The following is a 22993-nucleotide window of genomic DNA, read 5'->3' on the forward strand; positions in this document are numbered from 1 at the left end:
GTTTCCTGGGTGTTCTCATGGCTTAACTATTTTTTTTTGTAGTCGTCTAAATTGTTTCCCAGATTAACTGTTCTGGACGGTTGACTACTCCTTGGGTAAGAGGGATCGATATTGGCCGCCATATTTGTTGTCGCCAAGCTTTTCCAAGTGAATTTTTTTTTATCCTCTGGTCGTATAAATAGCTAAAATCTCTTTGCGTTACTTGCATGGCTTTTACGGTGGGGGGGGTAATTTTTCTTCTGTCTGAAGGATGCCCAGGCTTTTGGTAGTCCTTCATTTTATGTTTAACCCCAACACCCTTCAGAGCCTCCTGGTCTTCCGACTCCCTATTTGGGGCTGCATAATACAAGGAGGAATCTTTCCATGTATCGTGTTTATTCTCCGTGCGTCTGGAAGTCCCAGAAGCTCCTTCAAAGGCCTCTTATATAGGCAGGAGATGGAGAGACGATAAAAAGAAGAATGTGCTATTGACTTTGCCTTTATAGGTGCATTGCGACTCTCGATGAACCGAGCCAACTCGTATGGAAGGCTCCTCTGTCTGAACTCGGCAAAATGGATGGCAGATACATGGCTCCATCTCTGATTTATGGCTTTGATTGGAGACCGGGGGATTATAAACACAAGGCCCCAACGTTTTGAATAGAACATGAAATATAAAGTATAGTCTGAGTCCAAAATAAGAGCAAAAAAAATGTGTCTTTAGATAAATTGTGGTAGCAATGATCTTACAGCATAAAAAAAAAACCCTTTAAACCCATCTTCCGTAAAAATTCAGTTCCAATGCTGCCTGGTGCCCCGCCAGTCTCTACTTCCTTTTACAGCAGTGCCATCCTAAAGCAGAGACAAGTGACCGCTGTGGCTAGTGATTGGCTGCAGGGGTTATTGCTGAAGCAGGGCGTAGACATGTTGGAGGATCGGGCACCATTGCATTGGGAGCTACAAGAGTTTGGCGAGTTTCTTAATTTCTTCCACCATTCTAAGAATTTTTGGTGACGTTTTTTTTTTTTTTTTTACAGTACCTTTAAGATAGAACTTTTATAATCAAAATGTAATCAAAACGGTTATTGAGAAATGGTGCTACATTGTGGAAACTGTGCAGTAAAGGGAAAAAAAAAAAGAATAATCATGAACTATAGATTAATTTTTTGTCTTTTATTCCTGCATCCAAGCCCGGACTGGCCCACAGGGGAGCTGGAGAATCCTCCGGTAGGCTGCTGTTTAGGATCGGTCCCACTCTATATGTGCAGTAGTTGACATAATACACTTGATTCACTATTTTCAGACAAAGCATGAGATCATTCATTTAACAAACTTCAAAGATAATTACTATATATAAGGATATGCTAAAAATGAACAGTGGGCCCCCAAAGACCATTTTACTAGCGGGCCCTTGGTATCCCATTCCGGCGCTGCCTACGACTGCATTGAGCAAAGGTCAGATTCAGCGAGTGTTTGTGTATAGTGTTCTAGAAATGGCCGTCCTGTGGATTTGAGGACAAGTGCATCTGATATGTTGTTTCAGGGCCAGTTTGAGGTGTGAGGCACCGTGCGCCTCAAGCCCCGGATGTGGCGGAATTACGTTATGAATTGACAGATTGCTTCCCTTCCTGCGGCTTTCTCCTTGAAAGGTTGATGGGCTGTTTACTAGCGCACATACCTGCGGTCCAACTGTGAGGACCTACGGCCTGGGGACACTGATCGGCGCCTTGCATACTCCTTGTGGGTGTTCCTGCTCGCTCACAGTGAAATGGAGATGAATCCTGCAGCTGTTCACCCTGTCACTTTAAGTTCTTACCTCGATGGTCACTTTCTTTTCTCCCATCTGTGTGGTTCAGAGGGGTCCCATTCCTCAATTATTATTTTTTGCCCCCTTCCCCAACACACACACACAACTCCAATTTAATGCCCCCTTAATCCCTTAATTACTTTCTGATATCTGGATAATTTGCTGTATAGTAAAACTCTCAGGAGTACATAGATGGGAGTGCAGCTTCTGCATCCCCAACATTTTTTGGTATAGTGACTGGACGGACGCTTGATTCTATAGGATGTACCTGCATCTTTTTAAGCAGGGCAAGTCCCGGGGCCCACTGTGCCTGGGGGCCCTTTCTGCTCTGTCACTTTGCAACATCTGTCATAAATGGATGGTGGATCTGCGGCCTGCATGCATGGAGTCTCGCTAGCTCCTTTTGTGGCAGTTTAAAGGCGTATTCCCATCTCCAAGTTCCTATCACTATGTAGTAGGTGTAATAATAATATTAGTAATTACATCCAATTAGAAATGTAGTATAGTTCTTCTGATTTGCTATGTTGCTCACCCAATGTGCAGGGCATTGCAGTAGCTTGGGTATCCATAGTTACGACCACTCATATAGTGACAGTTAGCTGTTAAGTATCCATGGTGACAACTACTAAGCTACTGCAATGACCTGCACAAGGGGTAAGAGACATAGCAAATCAGAAGAACTATACATTTCTAATTGGAGTAATTTGTTCTATTATTACATCTATTACATATTCGAATAGGATATTGGAGATGGGCATACCCCTTTAACTTCTTAGATGCCGCTGTCAACTGTGAAAATTGGGAAAGTTGTCCAAACGCCCATAACCCTCTCCCATAACGTGATTGCCGGATATCAGTGGCATTGTCACGGTAGCGGGGGGCCTGCCGAAGGCAGTAGTTTGGCAAAATACGGCTTACAGTTTATTGTACAATTGATCACGAGTTCACATCCCCTAGGAAAACCAGTAGAAAATATTAAAAAAAAACAAAAAAACATATAAAACTTCTAAAAGTTCATATTGCCCCCCTTTTTCTTGATTATATAATAAAAGTAATAAAAAAAAAAAAAGTAGAGAAAAAATGACCATATTTGCAGACACTTTACGGGTCCTGTATTCATACATAAGTTTGCAACAGATGTCATAAAACATTGCGAGGATCCCTTTAATATTTCATATTTCACGGACCCTGCAGATATCACATTGTGATGTTGTCCTCTCATTACTCTTCCCCGACGCGCGCTCGCTTTCTCGTCGTACTCGGCGTCTTTCTGCCGACATTGTTTAGTCAGAGCCCTGAATGAACCTGTTCCATTATTGCGCTTCTCCAGACCGGCCGCGCGGGCCCCGACAGAACAAAACTGCTTGTGCTTGGCAATCTGTGATTACCGATTTATAGTTAACATGATAAGAAAAGGCGTCGTAAACCGGCAGATAAATAAAAATCCAGAATCAAGCTGATAAGTGCGGAAAGTGTGGGCAGCACAATTGCTTTTCTACCACGCTTGTTCTTTGTGTGACGCATCGGCTGCTGAATACTTTTTTTTGTTGTTTGTTTTTTTTTATGTCACATTGTACCCATTACTTTTTCACTTTTCTAATGAGTCAAGTATAAAAAAAAAAGTAATGCCTAATGTTGAAAAGTTTACATGGTTTCATCTTTGGGGCTCCAAAACTTGGGCATGTGCAAATCCAGGGGCATAACTATAGTGGGTGCCGGGGGTTGGAGTTGCCCCTGGGCCCAAAAGGTCCTTTTGGCCTCTGTGAGAACCCAGAGACTCGGAAAGGCTTGTGATACTTGGGGGCAAGGGCGGACATATAATTGGTGCAACAAGGGACCAAGAGAATAGGGAGGTCCGCATCCACGTCCAAAGCCGCAAACAGGTCCTGCTTGGGGGGGTGGGGGGACCCCTGCTGAAGATTTAGCTTTTGTGCCCATGGGCTTCCAATTTTGCCACAACGGTGGTGAACGCCCCTTTCAAAATAACCATCAATCAGTGGATCACCCAGAGTATAGTATTACATGTCAGTCATTCAGAGGAATGGCCACCATGTAATAAGTTTTCTGTCACTTTACAACCCCAAAGTCCCCCATGATTTCCATTAGATAGAAACTTTTACTTGCCAAAAATATGTACATTTTTTACCTGTCCCTGTTTTCCTGATTCCGGTGTTGTAATTCTTCTGTTCCTGCGCCTCTCTGTTCCTGAGATTCTGTCCCTTCTTCCCAGCATATAAATCTAGTCTTGTTAGCCAAGTGGGTGAAGTCTTCGAGAACAGAAGATTTGCAGACCATGTCCACTTGGCAAAAATGACTGGATTTATATACAGGTAAGAAAGGGCCGTATGTCCAGAACGGAGAGGCGCAGGAAGTGAAGACGCCCCGTCCATGAGTCAACTGACCCGGCGGACACAACTAGGACGTAATCACTTCCGATTCTGTCGGCCACTGACGTGGAAAGTGAAACTTTCTTTATTTTAGAATGAACCCTACGTCCTTGTAAAGTCGGAAAAAGTCCTCGAAAACCCCTCAAAAGAACTGTGCAAGAGATATATTTGACAATTGACAGTGGGGCAAATAATCTGGAGCAGTATGGCAGAATCAGGGGGATTTGCCAGTGCCGTGATTCTTGGTATAATACACACATGATGATACCCTGGGCAGCCTCCGCTTCCTCTGTAGCACAGCGGGCTCGGACTGAGCACCGGGTGACGTTCGTGGGCATGCTCGGCCAGCAGCTGCTCCAGTAAAACATTCACAGGGGCGTCTGTAGTCCTACAGCCTCCAAGTATTTATGACCTTCTCTTTTAGTCAGGAGTCATACAAGCAGCAGGAAGAGAATGATGCCAATACTTCACACAAGCTCGAATATTTGAAGTAATAATAAAAAGTATCACTACAAAGGAGTTTTTTCGGTTATAATCAGGTAGAGATCTGTTCTTTAGGCTTCAAGGAATTGTCCTAAAAGAGATTTAGGTCTAATAGTTATGTGGCTATAGGGTTTGTGTCACCCACCAGCCTCGATTAAAGGGCAGATGCCATTGTCTGGTCGGAGTGTGCGCCCAGAATTGCTCCACTCTTACCTGTGTTGCCCATTGTCGCCAAACAACTGTACTACTCTAGTGCCCCATGTTGGAGGTACCTGCTCTGTACCCACGCACACTTAAAGTAAACACTGTCAGAAAAAAAGTGAATAGGTCTATTTCCCACTGCAAAAGGAGATTCCCTAATAATTTGTCACTTGTTCCTCTGGACCAGAAGGCCAAAACTGAGGGTTAAGGATTGGTGGATTCACCTTGCCGAAAGTTAGGGAGAGAGGATAGTGTCCCCAGCAATCCACCTGGCCTACCATCCCAGAGGAACTAGGAGCTCCATGTAGGTTGGTTCTCCTAGAGAAGAACCTGGGATTTCCAAAAGGGGACCTGATAATCAATTTGACCACCGCCTTCCCCAGCAGATTACGAGAGCACCTATAAGGGTAATGAACTCTGAAAAGTTCTCTTGACAAGTACACATTGTAAAACTTTGGCTATTTATTTAGATTTTTTTCACAGTATAATGCTGACCAAACTTTCAGCTGTGAAATTTAATCAAGAGATGCCCATCTATTTAATTAAGAGATGCCCATCTACAGATATCTGTATTGGGGTTGTTACCTCTCCTTTGTGTATTAATTGCCAAAGTTGGAAATCTTGAAGAACGGTTTCTTCTTATGTTGGCCGCCATGTGGTGTATGGAGCCCTAAGAATGCAAAAAGCACTTCTAGAGTAAGAAAGCTGGAGACTTGCTTGGTTGGAGAAGACCTCCTTTAGGTACTTTGCCATCTCCTTCTCCCACGCCACTAGCATAGGCTATGCTACAAGACTTCCCATGCCATGTTGTGGTCTCGACAAGAAGAAATTCTACACGAACACTTACTGTTTCATCACGTTTGAACTTGATCGTGTAGCGTTCATGCTAATAATTGGGAACCCGACACATAGTGCCTTGGTACCAAGGTTAATGGGACAATGATATACCGAAGATGCCATCACAATGACTCGTTGACTATTAAAATGCCAGAGCAGTCGCCTACTAACACTGGACGCCATCACTCTGACACAAGATGCCAACACAATGGCAAGTTGAATGGTGACGTACTGGCACACAGTATGCCTTCGCATTTTCACAGCATCATAATTGCCTACGGACATTGTGGACACCTTCACAATGGTACACAGACAGGATGCTATCAAAATGGCACATCGACAGGTGATGCTCCATAAAAAAAAAATAGTGGTGTACACCATACCGTCACAAGTGCCTGCTGCCACCAGGGACAATGTCCTACGGATCACAGTCACTGGGATCCCAAGAGTTTTTCTTGACAGTGGTATGGTGCCAGCTGGGTTGGGATGTTCTGCAGTGACTCAAACGTGGCATTGACATACTGTATATTGGATATATTGGAAAGTGCTTTGTGCCCCATAATATATTCCATGGATTCCAGCCTAGGTCATTGATAACCCAGGAATGGCGGCAGCTGCTGAAGCCAGAGTGTTCAATCAATATGACAACATTTCATACATTCCTGCCTTTCACTTACATGCTTGTAGTCACCGCCTCTATCTTGTGCCGTTCTGTAACCTTCCTGACACTGACTCACAAATGCTATATAGGCCATTCCTAGCAAAAGGGAAGGGGCGTAGACTTCCAAAACTTTCGGTAACTTCTACAGTCTTGGTCCTTATACATGGAGTGGAAACAATCTTGCCCAAATGCGGACACTTGTCATATGTGGATACTCTTTGGAGTGGGGTCAGTTATGCTTGTAGTCTATCTCCGATTGTATCACTATGTAATCATGCCTTCCAACTCTGGAAAGGGGGGACAAATCTAATCTATATCCGTAAGCTTACCCAGTACTTTGTGTGTGCCCACAAAGAAATGGTGCCCATAATGAAGCCTGCTAAGTGTCACTACACAGTTTGATGCCCCTTTTATGGCTCCCATGAAGTATGCTGCTCCACAATCTGATGCCCCCCCCCCCCACTGTAAGGTCCCTACAGTGTATTCTTCACATAGTATGATGCCCCCAAAGTACGTCCCTTACGTGTAATGTAATGGACGTGCATATTCTATCCCACATAGTATGATGCCCAACAGTACACAGTATGATGCAGAACAGTGCCCATTCTGCCCCTCAGTCGCCCCACTGCCAAAAAAAAGAATATGCATGTGTTCAGTACCCACAATGAGCTGTATGTGATTGGGCACAGCAGGCGCAGTGATGTGAAGTCATCGTTCTTCCTGCTCCCAGCCTCAGACGGCACAGGAATGGTGAATAGGAAAGCAGGACATGCCATCAACCTCTTGGGGCAGCTCCCCAAATCTAAGACTGTCCTTCTCTTGATTTAGGACGGTTGGGAGGCAACTATAATTACTTAAGAGTCAACGTTCGAGATGTAGAATAAAGGTCTACCAATAATAAGCGACAAATATTATCCAAGCGGCATATGTAGCCGGCTCTGGAGTGGAAATTTCCAAAGGTCAACGTGTCATTTAAAGCTAAGTTGGTTCATTATGGACCATGGAGAAGTGAGGAAGCAGCTGAAGTTTAGGTATAATGTTTGTGGGTGATGGGGTACAATATATTGTATGTGTTGATTTTTGTGTGGGGTGTCATTAAGGACAGTGATGCTACAGTATTGGGGGTGCATCAGTCAGTTCCCCTAGGTATTTGGACCTCCTAGAGAGGAGCACCCCAGGTTCGGCTGAACTTGCTCCCACTATTTCTGGGAGTCCTGTCCCTTTAGCCCTCGGCTCCATGTCTAATGTACCAATGGAGCGAACATTGAAATACCTCAAACCTGGACATTATATATCGGCTTTATCACTTGTTTCTTCCTCTTATTAGTGTTTTCCAGTATCATTAAAAATTAGTCGAATTGGATGAAGTCAAATAATAAAATAGCCATTACTGACTAGAGGAATGTGCTCTAGTGCGTTAATGGTCTCCGTGCTCTTAATTTCAGCGGTGATGCTGTCAACCCATGTGACTTGACCACTGCAGCCAATCGCTAGCCTCAGCAGTCATGCCGAACTGGGGAACGCATGCCTGCCGAGGCCAGTGATTGGCTGCAGTGGTCATACTGCACTTGACCACTGCGGCGAAGCCAACAGACAGGCATGGAGCACAGGATAAAATATACAGTGTGGCATAGAATTCAGCAGCTAGGTTATTTCGGGGGCTGACACAGATAGAAGAGACACCTGTGCATGAAGAGTTTCAATAGTGTGTCGGACAGAAGCTGCTTTGGAGGTGGTAGTGGCCCCTGTGCGACAACACAAATTTTCACTATTGGGTTGTCCACCCTTTACTTTGACATTTATTGACTGTCATTAATGCTGGAAAACGCTTTTACAAGAGGAGGCACACTTCAAAATTTGCAGGGCGTTTTTGGACTCCACCAGCCTCTTTAGAACATCCGCTTTCTCACTGGTGGTCCATCTGCTTGGACTGCAACCATTTCTCGAGAACAGGGCTCTGTAATGCCCCATTAGAATTTGTGCCTCCCATGCTCCATTCATTTTCTTTGAGACTGTGGGGTCACTGCTTCGTCCTACCATTGAAAGCCCCCTTCTTGGAATGAGTGGGTGGTCCCAGCAATCAGACCTGCAGAGATCATTAGAATTGAGCGGCGGTGGTACATGCATGCCGCCAATCTATTCATTTTCTATGACTCTTCTGTGGAAAGCAAAGCCTCTACACATGCGCCACCGCCACTCCATTTTACCAAGACATTCCAAATCCCCATTCTTGGTTCCCAGCTGTGGAAACCTTAACGATTTGGCAATTAACTTTGAGATGGGACAACCTCTTTTTAAAATTGGGGTTTACCAGGATAATATCATTTAGTGGGGTATTAAGAGCCTTACTGATGTGCCGATTTTGAGAGTTTTCGAACTGCTTCTTCCATCTCTCCGCAGTTTTTCTTTCCGATCTATGACGTAATATTGTGTGGGCTTGTACAATATGGCGGCATTAGTCACCGAGCGCTGCTGTAATCAGACAATCGGAGGCAGGCTGCTCTGCAATGTGACCTCCACGTGTGACTGTGACTTGTATAGTAAATACATTGTGCCGTATAGAGCATTACACAGCGCCCTTCGAGACCAGGTGACTAACCCGGGCAGGGCACCTACCGCCAAAACTGCACCTCCCAGCAAAGGCTGAGAGAACGCTGAAGATTTCCACCGCATTGGACGGAGATGATTGCCAGACTATCAGGCAGTAATCCAGGGTAGAGACTCATCAGGCAGATGAATGGCAGACTATCAGGAGCCAGATTAAGAGCGTGTCACTGTATCTGCCGCTCTCGATTTCTTCCAACACTCGGATTTCTCTTGAGGTCGGTAGCCACTGTCAACAGTTTACTGAGTCTGGATGACAAAGTGAACACAGCGGCAACTACACGTAAAAGAAATTCCTGTTTCTGCTGCTTAAAAGTAAATCCAAGCTAAAAAAAATAATATAAAAAAAATATAATTTAAAAAAGCATCTTCTTTTATGATTCAAACATTTGTTATCACTAAAGAATCTTTTCTTCATTTTTTTTTTTTTGCAGTTCCTCTGTTATTCCGCCTTGAAATAAATGATTTGACAAGCAATTGTTAGCATTATCCCATTCAATAGGATCTTTCCCTGAATGGACAGTGACCGTATAGCAATTTTCTGTTTTTCTTTCTTTCTTTTTTTTTATTCTTTTTCAATTCCTATCTTTACCCCTTGTAGAACAAAACAAAAAAAAAATAACAAAACACTTACCTCCGATGCTGGCGCTGTTCCAGCGGTGTCAACACTGGTTCTCCCCAGAGATAACATGACACACACGATCCCTGTGGCCAATTGGCTCTGACTTCACTTTCCCGACCTTTGGAACAATCACATACATTCAGAGGAAGTGAGAGTGACGCTGATTGGCCACAGAGATTGTGTGACATAAGTCATGCGAGCCCCGGGAGGACAAGCGCTGAAACTGCTGGAATGACGCTAGCAGTCTAAGTGACTTATTTTACAAGGGGGTAACAGTGATTGAGAAGCGGTTATAATAAAATAATTATTTTATATTTTATTTTTTAGCCCTTCTATGGGACTTTCAACCTGTTTGAACTCTTGCATGGTATACTACACTACTTCAGTAGCTTTTAGTAGTAAGATGGCGGTGACGGGGGGCTTTCAGCAGCCGCTTGCATCTGTGTAATACATTATATGGAGCAGGCTCGGCTCTGGAGCCTGAAACGTACACCCGCACCTGACCTAGAATTTACTATTTTTTTCCTGGGTGAGTTAGTGTTAAAAAATTACATTATTTCCAGGAGTACTAACAGAGAAAAAAGAAAAAAAAAAACAAAACATATTATAAAATTAAAGCAGCAATAGTGCTTCATAAATTAAAGGGCATGAGTTTTCTTGGATTACAAGCAACCAAAAAGAAAGAAACAATCCTACAACAAAGCAATAACCACGACGTCCCCTGCCGATCCTGCAGTGCTGACGTCTGTCCATCATTCACGTGACTGCTGCAGCCAATCGCTGGCCATAGCAGTGGCTGCATTTATCTATAGGTCCCCTCCTCGCCTTGCATCTGTTCTGCTTGGTATCTGACATTATCATCCTGACAGTTCAATGAAGATCTGCTATGCCATCCTTACAGTGATGACAAAAGCAAACAACAACCCCCAACAGATGGAAGACACTGATGAGGCTTTCTGATGTGCAGGATGTTGCCCATGTTTCTTAACTCATCAGGCTAATGGAAGTGTTATTTATAAATGGCATAGATGGCCATATTCCCTTTTCAGAAGTCTGGAAAAGCTGCACTATTACTGGGTGCTAAAATCCTACTGATCATTGGATCACAGGTGCTGTGATTATCATTTTTAAGCTGATTTTTAGCTAAATGGGTTTAGTGTTGTGTGGACAAACTTTTTTTACACTTCATAAATAAAAAATTATACTGTCCCTATATATAAGATTATAACTAATATAATTTTCCCCATGTGCAAGAATGGCTACTATAATACTGCCCCTATATTCAAGAATATAATTACTATAACACTGCTCCAATGTACAAGAATATAACTACTATAATACTGCCCCCTATGTACAAGAATATAACTACTATAATACTGCCCCCTACGTACAAGAATATAACTACTATAATACTGCCCTTATGTACAAGAATATAACTACTATAATACTGCTCCAATGTACAAGAATATAACTACTATAATACTGCCCTTATGTACAAGAATATAACTACTATAATACTGCCCCTATGTACAAGAATATAACTACTATAATACTACTCCAATGTACAAGAATATAACTACTATAATACTGCCCTTATGTACAAGAATATAACTACTATAATACTGCCCCTATGTACAAGAATATAACTACTATAATACTACTCCAATGTACAAGAATATAACTACTATAATACTGCTCCAATGTAAAAGAATATAACTACTGTAATACTGCTCCTATGTGCAAGACTAGAACTACTATAATACTGCTCCAATGTACAAGAATGTAACTACTATAATACTGCCTCTATGTACAAGAATATAACTACTATAATACTGCCTCTATGTACAAGAATATAACTACTATAATACTGCCCCTATGTACAAGAATATAACTACTATAATACTGCCCTATGTACAAGAATATAACTACTATAATACTGCTCCAATGTAAAAGAGTATAACTACTGTAATACTGCCCCTATGTGCAAGACTAGAACTACTATAATACTGCCCCAATATACAAGAATATAACTACTATAATACTGCTCCTATGTACAAGAATATAACTACTATAATACTGCCCTTATGTACAAGAATATAAGTACTATAATACTGCCCCTATGTACAAGAATATAACTACTATAATACTGCTCCTATGTACATGAATATAACTACTATAATACTTCTCCTATGTACAAGAATATAACTACTATAATACTCCTCCTATGTACAAGAATATAACTACTATAATACTGCCCCTATATACAAGAATATAACTACTATAATACTGCCCCTATGCACAAGAATATAACTACTATAATACTGCTATGTACAAGAATATAACTACTATAATACTGCCCCCTATATACTAGTATAGACTATCTGTATTACTGCCACCTGTAGATAAGAATACGACATATACATGTGTATTATTCATATACATTAGTCAGTTGGGTTTCATGATGCTGCTACCAGTTCCAATGACATTGATCTCTATGTATCACTATATGAGCTCTAACGACCCTATTTTCCATTCTAGTGTTGACCATAAAAAAAACAGACCGCACTCAGACCAGTGTCATTCTATGGTGCGGTGCAGACCGGTATATTTGTTTTTTGTTTACGGATAAAAATCACATCGTGCCCTAGTTTCTAACGTAAATCTTATGACTGGCCCATTCAAGTCTATGGTTGTGCCAAAAATACATGTCATATGGAGCCACAGTTTAGTATCTGTTTTTTACGGGTTTTTTGTATACGGATGAGAAGTGAGAATAAAATCGACCACGATTTCTGGATGAAACTCTTGATGATTTTGTTTTATAGTCGTAATCGATAATGGTCAAATTTTAGAATGGTATAAAATGAGAATTTGCCTTTTTTTCCCCCACCTGTGGTCAGAATCATTAGTCTAGTTGCTACGTAAACACCCTCTAAAAACCGGTCCGCCTCAGGTTACCTGGTTCTTTACTCTAAAACTTACTGGCATTGAACTGAATACAAAGAAGGGATGAGGGGTCTTGGCATTACTCAAACATGGCGTTCTGCTGTTCTCTATTGCAGTAGTAATATATTCTAAAATTTAGATTTATATGGAGAATCCCTTTAAATGTTGTCTTCCGAAGCTAGTAGATTGTCTCTACCTAGGAGAGGGTCAGTACTAGGATTAAGGCAGGACAGAGGGTTGCCAGGTGCAGGGCAGAAGAGCAGCCTTGATGCTACAAGGAATTACTAAGAGTTGATGTTCATAACTCAGAAGTTTCCACTTCAATTTACATAGCTGGTGGAACATAGCGGTGCGAGAAATGACAGACACCCGGCATAGTAGACTCCGCTGACCTTTCAGCAATGCAGCGGCAGCACTGCTGACGGTCTCAAACCAAAACAATGATTCAGTGCAGATGGAATGCCTGCCGATCAAGTTTCAATCTAAGAGCAATGAAGGGAGCCTGATTAAAGGGACCCGCTAGGTATGGCACCGATCACTGGCAGCTAACCTGTAAGAGTGAAAGCCAACACCATGGCCGAAAGCTATGAGTGTGTCAGCAGAGAAGCAATGTTCATGGGCCGAAATGGTAGCCCAGCCAACTGCTGTGGCATCAGTACTGGGGAGACTCCAACTATGATTTGCCGCATTGTAATGTGGTCCACAAGAGGAGAACGTTGGGGCAAAGGTAAAGCTCCAAGGGGGAGAAAGCTCAAATTTCTCCTGCTTTTGGACCATAAAATATACTTCTAAGTGGGGTAATTTTTTTTTGGTGCCTTTGCCTTGATCTTCAGTCACCACACCGCACTCCTGAATAACACGGTCTCTGACCCAGACATGATGGAGAACATGTTTTGCTCAACTTGAAGCAGCTTATCTTCAGTTAGTCTTTCAAGAAGTGTATAATAGTGATTGGAAAAACAGGACACTGGCACAGAAGTTGATGGTCACATACTAAATGATGAGACAAAGCTTGGTGGTTTTACCTGAGAAGTGGGGCCCAGTGCTGGGCAGTTACATTGAGGAGTGAGGTACAGAGCTTTGTTGTTACACTTGAGGGAAGTTGGGCACAGAGCTGGGTGGATACAATTGAGGAGTTAGGCCCAGAGCTGAGTAGTTATCCTTGAGGAGTTAGGCCCATAGCTGGGTGGCTATACTTGAGGAGTTAGGCCCAGAGCTGGGTGGTTATACTTGAGAAATTAGGCCCATAGCTGGGCGGTTATGATTGAGGAGTGTGGCCCAGAGCTGGGCTGTTATGATTGGGGAGTGAGGTACAGAGCTTTGTTGTTACACTTGAGGTGTTAGGCCCAGAGATGGGTGGTTACACTTGAGGAGTTAGGCCCTGAGCCAGGCGGACACGATTGGGCAGTGAGGCTCGGAGCTTGGCTGTTACGATTGGGGAGTGAGGCCCAGAGCTGGGCAGTAACAATTGAGCAGTGAGACCCGGAGCTTGGCGGTTATGATTGAGGAGTGAGGCCCGGGGCTGGGCAGTTACAATTGGGGAGTGAGGCCCAGAGCTGGAAGGTTATGATTGGGGAGTGAAGCCCAGAGCTGGGCGGTTACAATTGAGGAGTGAAGCCCGGAGCTGGGCGGTTACTTTGAGCAGTGAGGCACAGAGCTTTGTTGTTACACTTGAGGTGTTGGGCACAGAGCTGGTTGGTTACACTTGATGATTTTGGCCCATAGCTGGGTGGTTATGATTGGGGAGTGAGGCCCGGAGCTGGAAGGTTACGATTGGGGAGTGAGGCCCGGAGCTGGGTGGTTACAATTGAGGAGTGAAGCCCAGAGGTGGGCGGTTACGATTGTGTAGTGAATCCTTGAGCTGGGCGGTTACGATTGGGGAGTGAAGCCCGGAGCTGGGCGGTTACTTTGAGCAGTGAGGCACAAAGCTTTGTTGTTACAGTTGAGGTGTTAGGCACAGAGCTGGTTGGTTACACTTGAGGAGTTTGGCCCTTAGCTGGGTGGTTACGATTGGAGAGTGAGGCCCAGAGCTGGGCAGTTACGATTAGGGAGTGAGGCCCGGAGCTGGGTGGTTACGATTGAAGAGTGAAGCCTGGAGCTGGGCGGTTACGATTGGGGAGTGAGGCCCAGAGCTGTGATCGGTTACTATTGGAGAGTAAAGCCCAGAGCTGGGTGGTTACGATTGGGGAGTGAGGCCCGGAGCTGGCAGCTTATCAACAAGTTGTGGGGGATGAGAATTTTTTAATTAAATTTTGGCCTATTTGTAATTTTGTTACAGCAGCAAAATGCTCATACACGGGTCATATTATGGAACTCTAGTGTACAGTTATGGACTTGCATTTGCACTAGAAAACTTGGTATGTAAAGTAGTTCATAGTTGACTAACTGAATGCAAGCTGACCAGGTCTTTAGACTGCTTAACCAGCTCAATTATCACGTCTGTCACCATGATTCACAGTTGATATAATGTGTTTATGCTGGTATGCTGTTTGGTTGTGACTACACGTGGCTGGCGAATGGCATTATGGCCAAACATCTCCAGTTTGGCTATATCGGTCCAAAGAACTTTGTTCCATAAGTCTCGTGGGTCAGATGCAAATTTACCTGTGCTGCTATGTTCTTTTTAAAGAGTCTTTATCTTGGCAACATTTCCAAGCAAGCTTTAGTCTATGTTCACATGTTTAGTAGGGATCCGTTAGAATGGATCCAGCAGCAATCCATCGGCATAAAAAGTTGTGCAGACACAACTTCTTAGCCCAAATAACTGATCTCTGCTGGATCTTTTTTTTTTATATAAAAACATTGAAGTCTATGGAAAATAAATCCGTTAATTAGTCATCTGTTTTTCTGTCATTTGTAACCTATCCTTTTTTTGCTTACTGGATCCACTAAGCAAAAAGCAGATTCAGTACGAATGGGGAAAAAAAAACAGCTGATTAAGGCATCAATAGACTTCAATGTTTAAAATACAAAAGGTCCAGCAGTGTGGGGAGGCATTTCTTTGGAGGGCCGCACAGCCCTCCTTGTGCTAGCCAGAGGTACCCTGACTGCCATTAAGTACAGGGATCAGATCCTCAGACCCATTGTGAGACCATATGCAGGTGCAGTGGGTCATCAGGTGCATGCCCAGGCATTGTAGGTCATACAGGCACATGGAGGCCACACACGCTTCTGAGCATCATTTCCTTGTGTTAAGCATTTCGACGTAAGTTGGATCAGATTGTAATTTGATTTTCATAGGAATATTTCATTCAGTGATATCTAGGATGTTGTATGTTAGGATTTCCTTTATTATTTTTTTTTGAGCAATAAGCCCAAAATACCACATCCTAGATATCACTCAATATATATAATATATACACTTCGGTACGGTCACTGCCAAGCTCTTCCCTAACCAAAAAAAACTAGCTGCCACCAGCAATCGTTTATTTTATACAGGCCGATTGGACACTCGTTAACGTGGAATCTCACGTGGCTTCAAGAATATAGTTTATAGAGCAAGAGGAACTAATTTAACCCAATAATTAGGCAGTGCTTATAAAGAAAATATACAAAAGTTGTTACAAAGGGAACAAGACAATACAATATATACAGTCACAAAATAAGAAATAATATACAAAAATGGCCTGTTGTCACAAGAGTGGTGCAGATATTGCGAAGGGGATTGCTCCGATTGGAAACTAATGCTGTCCTACAGCGAGCTCCATCTCCCAGCACTGAGCAATGGCTCAAAGTCAGAAACCATATTACCAGGTACAACAAGCCGCTCCCCTTGTGACCTCAGATGGGGGCCAGTCAATGTGATGCGACTCAGGTACCAAAAAGTTAGGAGATCTTAAGAATCTCTGCCCCCCTGGAGGTCCCAGGTGGGAGATATTAAAGTCTTATTTCAAATGCAACGTTGTTTTCTTCACTGTGCCATGATACTCCATGTTTGCTCTTCATCAGATAACTTGCTTCAATTATCTGTTCACAAGTGGGTGGTCGTGGAGCTAAGGGGTCAAAATGGAGTGTTGAATTTTTTTCATTTACAGTTTGTAAATTAAGTTATTCTTCCATGCTCAATATGAGGGTGACACAAATGATGTCTCCCCTCACACTATTTGTTCAGCTCCTTTGGGTTCCAGTGGCAATGGCTTGTGATATAGTATGGTGGAGGGGACAAGCATGGAAGCAGGAGAGGCCCTTATAGCTAACAGTCTTTTACTGAGGTAGAAGATGGATAGACCTAACAGATGACTGGATGGTATTCACCCTTGGATTGGGCAGGTTTCATATAGATGGGTCTACATGGCGGTACTTTACATTTCATCTTCAATATGATATTACAGTTCCATATTACCAGAATCCTTCTCTTCTACATTTCTATATACTCCCATGAGCCAGGACATAGAATTCCTTATCAAAATCTTCCACACTAGGTTGGCAATTTGCAATCCACGACTGTATCAGGATGACCTTGTCAAGCCCACAGCCGTCTGAGGACCAATAATAGCTCGGGTCCACTATTGTCCCCAACTGTGCTCACATTTCTGCCTCTCCCAACTTCCCAAAAGCTGTACTGGCTTCCAGGATAATGCGTCTGCCACTCTTTCCGGATTTCTGTCTGCTTGATGCTCTAGGCCCCTGCAGCCCCTTTACATATCTGAAGACCTTCCCTGAGATTCCAACTACTTTCTAACCTATTCCTTGCCAAAACTCCTGCAGCTAACAATAGTATTCACAGTACACTTGATAGATCAATGCATCAACACAATGCAATTTTTCATATGATCTTTGGGGGAGGGCAGAGACCTCATAGTGACTTGTGTATCCCTTGGTTTGCATCAGGTCTAGTAAATCCCAAATTTACAGTCTTGTTCATGTTTTAGGCTTTAAGACTAGCAGCTTCCACCATAGTCAGGTTTCCTATAATCTTAAAGCTTTGCAACAAAAGTAATAGCACGACCACTGCAAAGCACGGAGGAAGACAAATCATTTGTCAATACCGATGACCTGGGCCCGTGTCGCTTGCAACCTACTTTTTAAAGTTAAGAAAAGAGGGGGTGCAAAGGATTTGGCTAAATCTTATAGAATTGGAAGTGATATTTAGAAAAATTGTCTAGCAGTGCTTTCTGGGAAATGTTATTTTGGCAGTGTTGTCCACCTGGAAGCACTATTTCCATCAAGGCCGTAGACTTCAATGGAGCATCAGTAGGCTCCTTGACGATTAACATCGCTCCATTCGAACTCCTACCAGTTGCACTTCTGTGGCTGGCGAGAGGGGAACTTAAACGGTTGGGACCCAATTATCGGGGGTCTGTCGGACCACCACTAGATAAGTATTGATTTTCCAACCAGGCTTCACAGTGATGGATATGACATGTGGACTGTAAAGGGTGCAGGTTGAATTGACTCCTTGTCTCTAAAGGATCTCATCGGCGTCCCTGGCATTTGACACTATTACAGCTATGCCAACACGCAGAACATTAATTTTCCATCTGGAATTTCCTAAATGAAAATATTATCTAAATTTACACTGCGTTCACAAGTGGCCAAAGTTTTAACCAAAAATCTCCCAATGAGTCCATTACCAAATATCATACGCAAATTCTCGCTTCGGTTAGATCTTCATCATGTCAATTTTTTTCAGCGGATTTTTCAGCAATGGATTTCGCTTTTTTGCACTGCAAAGGTCGATCCGGTTAAGAATTTGCCGTCACGGGCGGATGTTCACTTTGCTGCAGATTTTCATTGCAGTGTATATTTGCTAATTCCTACATCTACATCCCTTGAATGTGACCTCTTTGCAAATTTTTCATTGGGGCATTGAAGCTGCAGATCTACCTGGGGGTGGGGGGCATCTTGGCTATAAGCTGTAAATTAGGATTGGCACATTGGGATGTGTTACATACAGACCGGTCTATTAATGTAGATGCAGATCCTGCCACGGTTCACGCTTCTATTAAAAAAAAAACGGCATGCTTAATGAATGGGAGCTGTAAGCGAAAGCCAACAATGACTGATATGTAGGTGGTTCCTATTTTTTTTTTGTGTGTGTGTGTAAGCTCTGGTTGCCATGGCACTGCACAGCTATGCTTTTACTGCTTTTTTTTTTTCCCCCCCACCGACGAGCTGCAACTATTTTGGGATGCTTGTTCCCTCGCCGTCGTAACTTTTAACATCGCCCGTGCCTAATCCGCGAAGGTCCCCTTACACGGAGGGCCGAGCGCAGAACGGCTGCCGCTCGCTCGCTGCATCTGCGATCTGCTTTGTTATCTGGATTGGGAGGTATCCACTATGCAGCCGTCGTCTCCTGCGTCTGTGTGGACCGGGTAGGCGAGGGTTAAACCCACGCCTCCGCAGGAGATCCTTTCCACGTTTTTTGTTTTTTTGTAGACGAGGTAAATGAAATCATGTACAGGGCTAGACCTGACTCATTCAGCGTTCATGTCGGGGACTGTCAAGGTCGCGGCGCGCAGGTGAGTCTCCCTGTTAATATTTAATGCCGCTCATTGTGCCATCCCTCCTGCCTGATTCCACGTCTCCCACAACTTCACCCACCCCGGCACTGAGCGCTGCTGATCCTGGGCCATACCGATGCCCCCCATTAATAGGCTTCTGTATTCAACTGAGGTGAGCTGCTATTATCCGCTATGGGCTTCCATGAGAATTCTCCACAGATCCGGGTATATGGGGACGGTTCGTCGCTGTTGATCACGGTTTTATGCTCAGTTTGTATTAAATGGTCGTGTATGTAAAATTCTCTAATGCTGTTTTATGTTTAATGCAATCTATATAATTATAATTGTATGATGCAATGTGTAACGTAAGAATATGGACATTAGTACGGAGTTACCGTATATTAAATAAGGTTACGCAATGTTTAGTGCTTTTATATTGTTTTACGTTGCATTTGAGATGGGGAAAGTGAGACTGTTATATGGGTGACAGGTATTTTCGGTGATGTGGTTCCATAGACGAAGTGTGAGGCAAGTCAGACGACTATAGGTGAATCCAGGATTAAGCATAAGACTATAGAAACTATTTTTTCCCATACCTGTTTTTACTATCCCCCTGTGCCAGTACATCTGCTACACAACCACCCGTGCCGGCCGCTGATGCCTACCTCCCCATGACGGTGTGTCGGCCTCCCTCTGACTACTATCCCATACCGGCAGGTCGACTGCCACCTGCCTACCTCTCCATTCCAGCTTGTCATCAGCCCCATACCTACCTCCCAATGCCAGCATGTCGGCCGCCCCATTCCTACCTCCCAATGCCAGCGTGTCTGCTGCTCCATGCCTTCCTCCCTATGTCAGCATGTCGGCTGCCTCATTCCTACCTCCCAATGCCGGTGTGTCTGCCGCCCCATGCCTTCCTCCCTATGTCAGCATGTCGGCCACCCCATACCTACATCCCTATGCTGACGTGTTTGCCGCGCTATGCCTACCTCACTATTCCAGTGTGTCGGCTGCCCCATGCCTACCTCGCCATGCTGTTTTTGGCCCCCCATACCTGCCTCCCCATGCCAATGTGTCGGTCTCCCATGCCTACTTCCCCATTCCGGCTTGTCGGTCGCCGCATGCCTGCCTCCCCCTGCCCTCCTTTCTGTGTTGGCCACCCCATGCCTGCCTCCCTTGCGCCTTCCTTTCCACGTCGGCTTCCCTTTGTCTACCTCCCCATGCCTCCTATCCCATGCCCTCTTTCCGTGTCGGCCTCCCTATGCCGGCCTCCCTATGCCTACCTCCCCATGCGCCTTCCTTTCCACGTTGACTTCCCTATGCCTACCTCCCCATGCCTCCTATCCCATGCCCTCTTTCCGTGTCAGCCTCCCTATGCCTACCTCCCCATGCTTGCCTCCCATGCGCCCTTCTTTCCACGTCTGCTTCCCCATGCCCTCCTTTCTGCATCGGCCTCCCTATGCGCCCTCCTTTCTCCATCGGCCTCCCTATGCGCCCTCCTTTCTCCATCGGCCTCCCTATGCGCCCTCCTTTCTGCATCGGCCTCCCTATGCGCCCTCCTTTCGGCATCGGCCTCCCTATGCGCCCTCCTTTCGGCATCGGCCTCCCTATGCGCCCTCCTTTCGGCATCGGCCTCCCTATGCGCCCTCCTTTCGGCATCGGCCTCCCTATGCGCCCTCCTTTCGGCATCGGCCTCCCTATGCGCCCTCCTTTCGGCATCGGCCACCCTATGCGCCCTCCTTTCGGCATCGGCCTCCCTATGCGCCCTCCTTTCGGCATCGGCCTCCCTATGCGCCCTTCTTTCCACGTCTTCTTCCCCATGCCTGCCGCCCCATGCCCTCCTTTTTGCATCGGCCTCCCTATGCCTACCTCCCCATGCCTCCTATCCCATGCCCTCCTTTCCGCATTGGCAGATCACAAGCACTTAGTTTTCCGCTAAATTTCAGAGGTGCCATGTGATCATGTGTTGGACACATAGGAACTTTGTTTTTTTGTGAATTTTCCCACTAAAAAAATAGATGAAATGAGTAAACTAGATCGAACTCCTCCTTCCATTAAATAAAGCTAACATTTTATCATTCGTGTCCGGCCTAAAACAGCCGAAGCCCTTCCTGTGTTCCTGACCCTATTGTTTCACCTGTTTTAGCACTGGAGGAGGCAACATGGATGCCTCCTCGAATACCTGTAGGGGTTCGTTGTTCATTTTCTTTTTCTTGATCTACTGGAGTGTGGTATGGGCCAGAACCATATAATGAAGTAGATTATTTTTTTTTTTGTTCTCCAGTGTAGACAGATCCCAGGCTAGTCGGGGTATGGGTGTTCAGAGCCAGGGATTTACAGCGCACGATGACATTCGCTCCAGATCTAACAATAAGAAATGTAAACATCTGGTTTTGTGTCCTCCGCTGCCAAGAAGAGGAGTTGCGCTTGCTTTTGTTGTGTTTCGTCCTCTACTATTACACATCGCAGAACAAAGGACGTAAAAATATCGATCCTGACATGTTAACTGCAGACGACACACCGCCTTCTTGTTCTGCCTGGGCCGTGATACGGATCAGTTACATCTTGTATATACGGGTGGTGGGGATGGGCGATTGCTGCTTTTGCCTTGTGTGCACTTGTGCCTTCTTTTTCTTTTTAAATTTGTCAAAAATGTATTGATCTCACTGTCACTAATTAAAAATAATGTAATGTTAGGTCACTAATTTGTAAAAAAGCTGGGCGACAATCAATAAGCGTGACATTACCTCTCTATTTTTTTTTCTCGGTTTTCCTTTTAAAGTAAAAAAATAAAATAAAATTATCTATCTATCTATCTATCTATCTATCTATCTATCTATCTATCTATCTATCTATCTATCTATCTATCTATCATGACCTGCACAGGTATATATGGACTTTTTTCCTATAAAAAAAATATACCATCGCTGTACGTTTTAGTGGTACAAAGCCTGAAAAATTGCTTTTGATTCGTGTGCAAATGAGGGGGCTTCGGTGCACCCTTGGCATGGCCGAAGACTCTGTGCACCGTTACGCCCCCTCACTTTGCTTTTTGGGGACTTCCTTCTTCTTGTGATTTGGCAAGCGAACTCTATTAGCGCTGCTTATACCCAGCCTGTGTGTCTGACACTGCCTGAGCCCGGCCGCAAGCGCACGTTGTGGGTGAGCCGCCATTCGCTCCACTAATATACTGGGAAGTATAGGAAGTGAGCGGCATCAGAGAAGTCTTCTTCGCCCTCTCTAAAGCTGCCAGCTCGCTACACTTCATCTATATCGGTGCCATGAGCGTCGGCCATACAGAGGAGCCATGGAGGAGAATGCGACCATCCACGCTGTGTGCGCATCGGTGCTGAAGCTTTGTACATGTGCTTGGCTCTGGCAGTGTCATTGTGCATGCGCTTGGCTCAGGCTGTGTCCGTGCGCTTGGCTCAGGCTGTGGACGTGCGCTTGGCTCAGGCGGTGTCCGTGCGCCTGGCTCAGGCGGTGTCCGCGCGCATGCGCCTGGCTCAGGCGGTGTCCGCGCGCATGCGCCTGGCTCAGGCGGTGTCCGCGCGCATGCGCCTGGCTCAGGCGGTGTCCGCGCGCATGCGCCTGGCTCAGGCGGTGTCCGCGCGCATGCGCCTGGCTCAGGCGGTGTCCGCGCGCATGCGCCTGGCTCAGGCGGTGTCCGCGCGCATGCGCCTGGCTCAGGCGGTGTCCGCGCGCATGCGCCTGGCTCAGGCGGTGTCCGCGCGCATGCGCCTGGCTCAGGCGGTGTCTGCGGGCATGTGCTGACACAATAATGGAGTTCAAGTAGCACTCGCTCTTTGCCAGCATGCATTGTCAATCACATGCGGAGGAAATCCTCAATATGCAAATTAAGGTAGCGTAATGGTGCACCTTGCCCTTGATCAAACCAAGGGAACAATAAAAGAAAAAAAACCTTAACATTATTTTCTCAGGCAATTTTATAGGGCCAAGTCCCCTACATCCTACACTATACAGCGGTCTTAATATTAATTTTGGAGTTGAGACTCCCTTTAA

At 44.8% G+C, this 22993-nt stretch overlaps 1 protein-coding gene across 14 annotated transcripts in view; it reads left to right on the forward strand.

The window, feature by feature from the left end:
- The window catches only part of NEDD4L (NEDD4 like E3 ubiquitin protein ligase), a 291147-nt gene that overhangs the window by 172080 nt on the left and 96074 nt on the right, over positions 1-22993 (forward strand). Inside the window, exon 1 of one of the 14 annotated variants that reach the window (XM_077282810.1) lies at positions 18610-18988. The exons of 11 other annotated variants lie outside the window; for them this stretch is intronic. In XM_077282810.1, the coding sequence (XP_077138925.1) occupies positions 18923-18988 (66 nt within the window). In that variant the 5' untranslated portion in view covers positions 18610-18922. Of the gene's footprint in view, positions 1-18609; positions 18989-22993 lie in introns of those variants that run through there. 2 more of the 14 variants (XM_077282803.1, XM_077282705.1) reach the window with 2 other exon arrangements.

The sequence above is a fragment of the Ranitomeya variabilis genome, chromosome 1, assembly GCF_051348905.1.
Source record: "Ranitomeya variabilis isolate aRanVar5 chromosome 1, aRanVar5.hap1, whole genome shotgun sequence".
NCBI lineage: Eukaryota > Metazoa > Chordata > Amphibia > Anura > Dendrobatidae > Ranitomeya > Ranitomeya variabilis.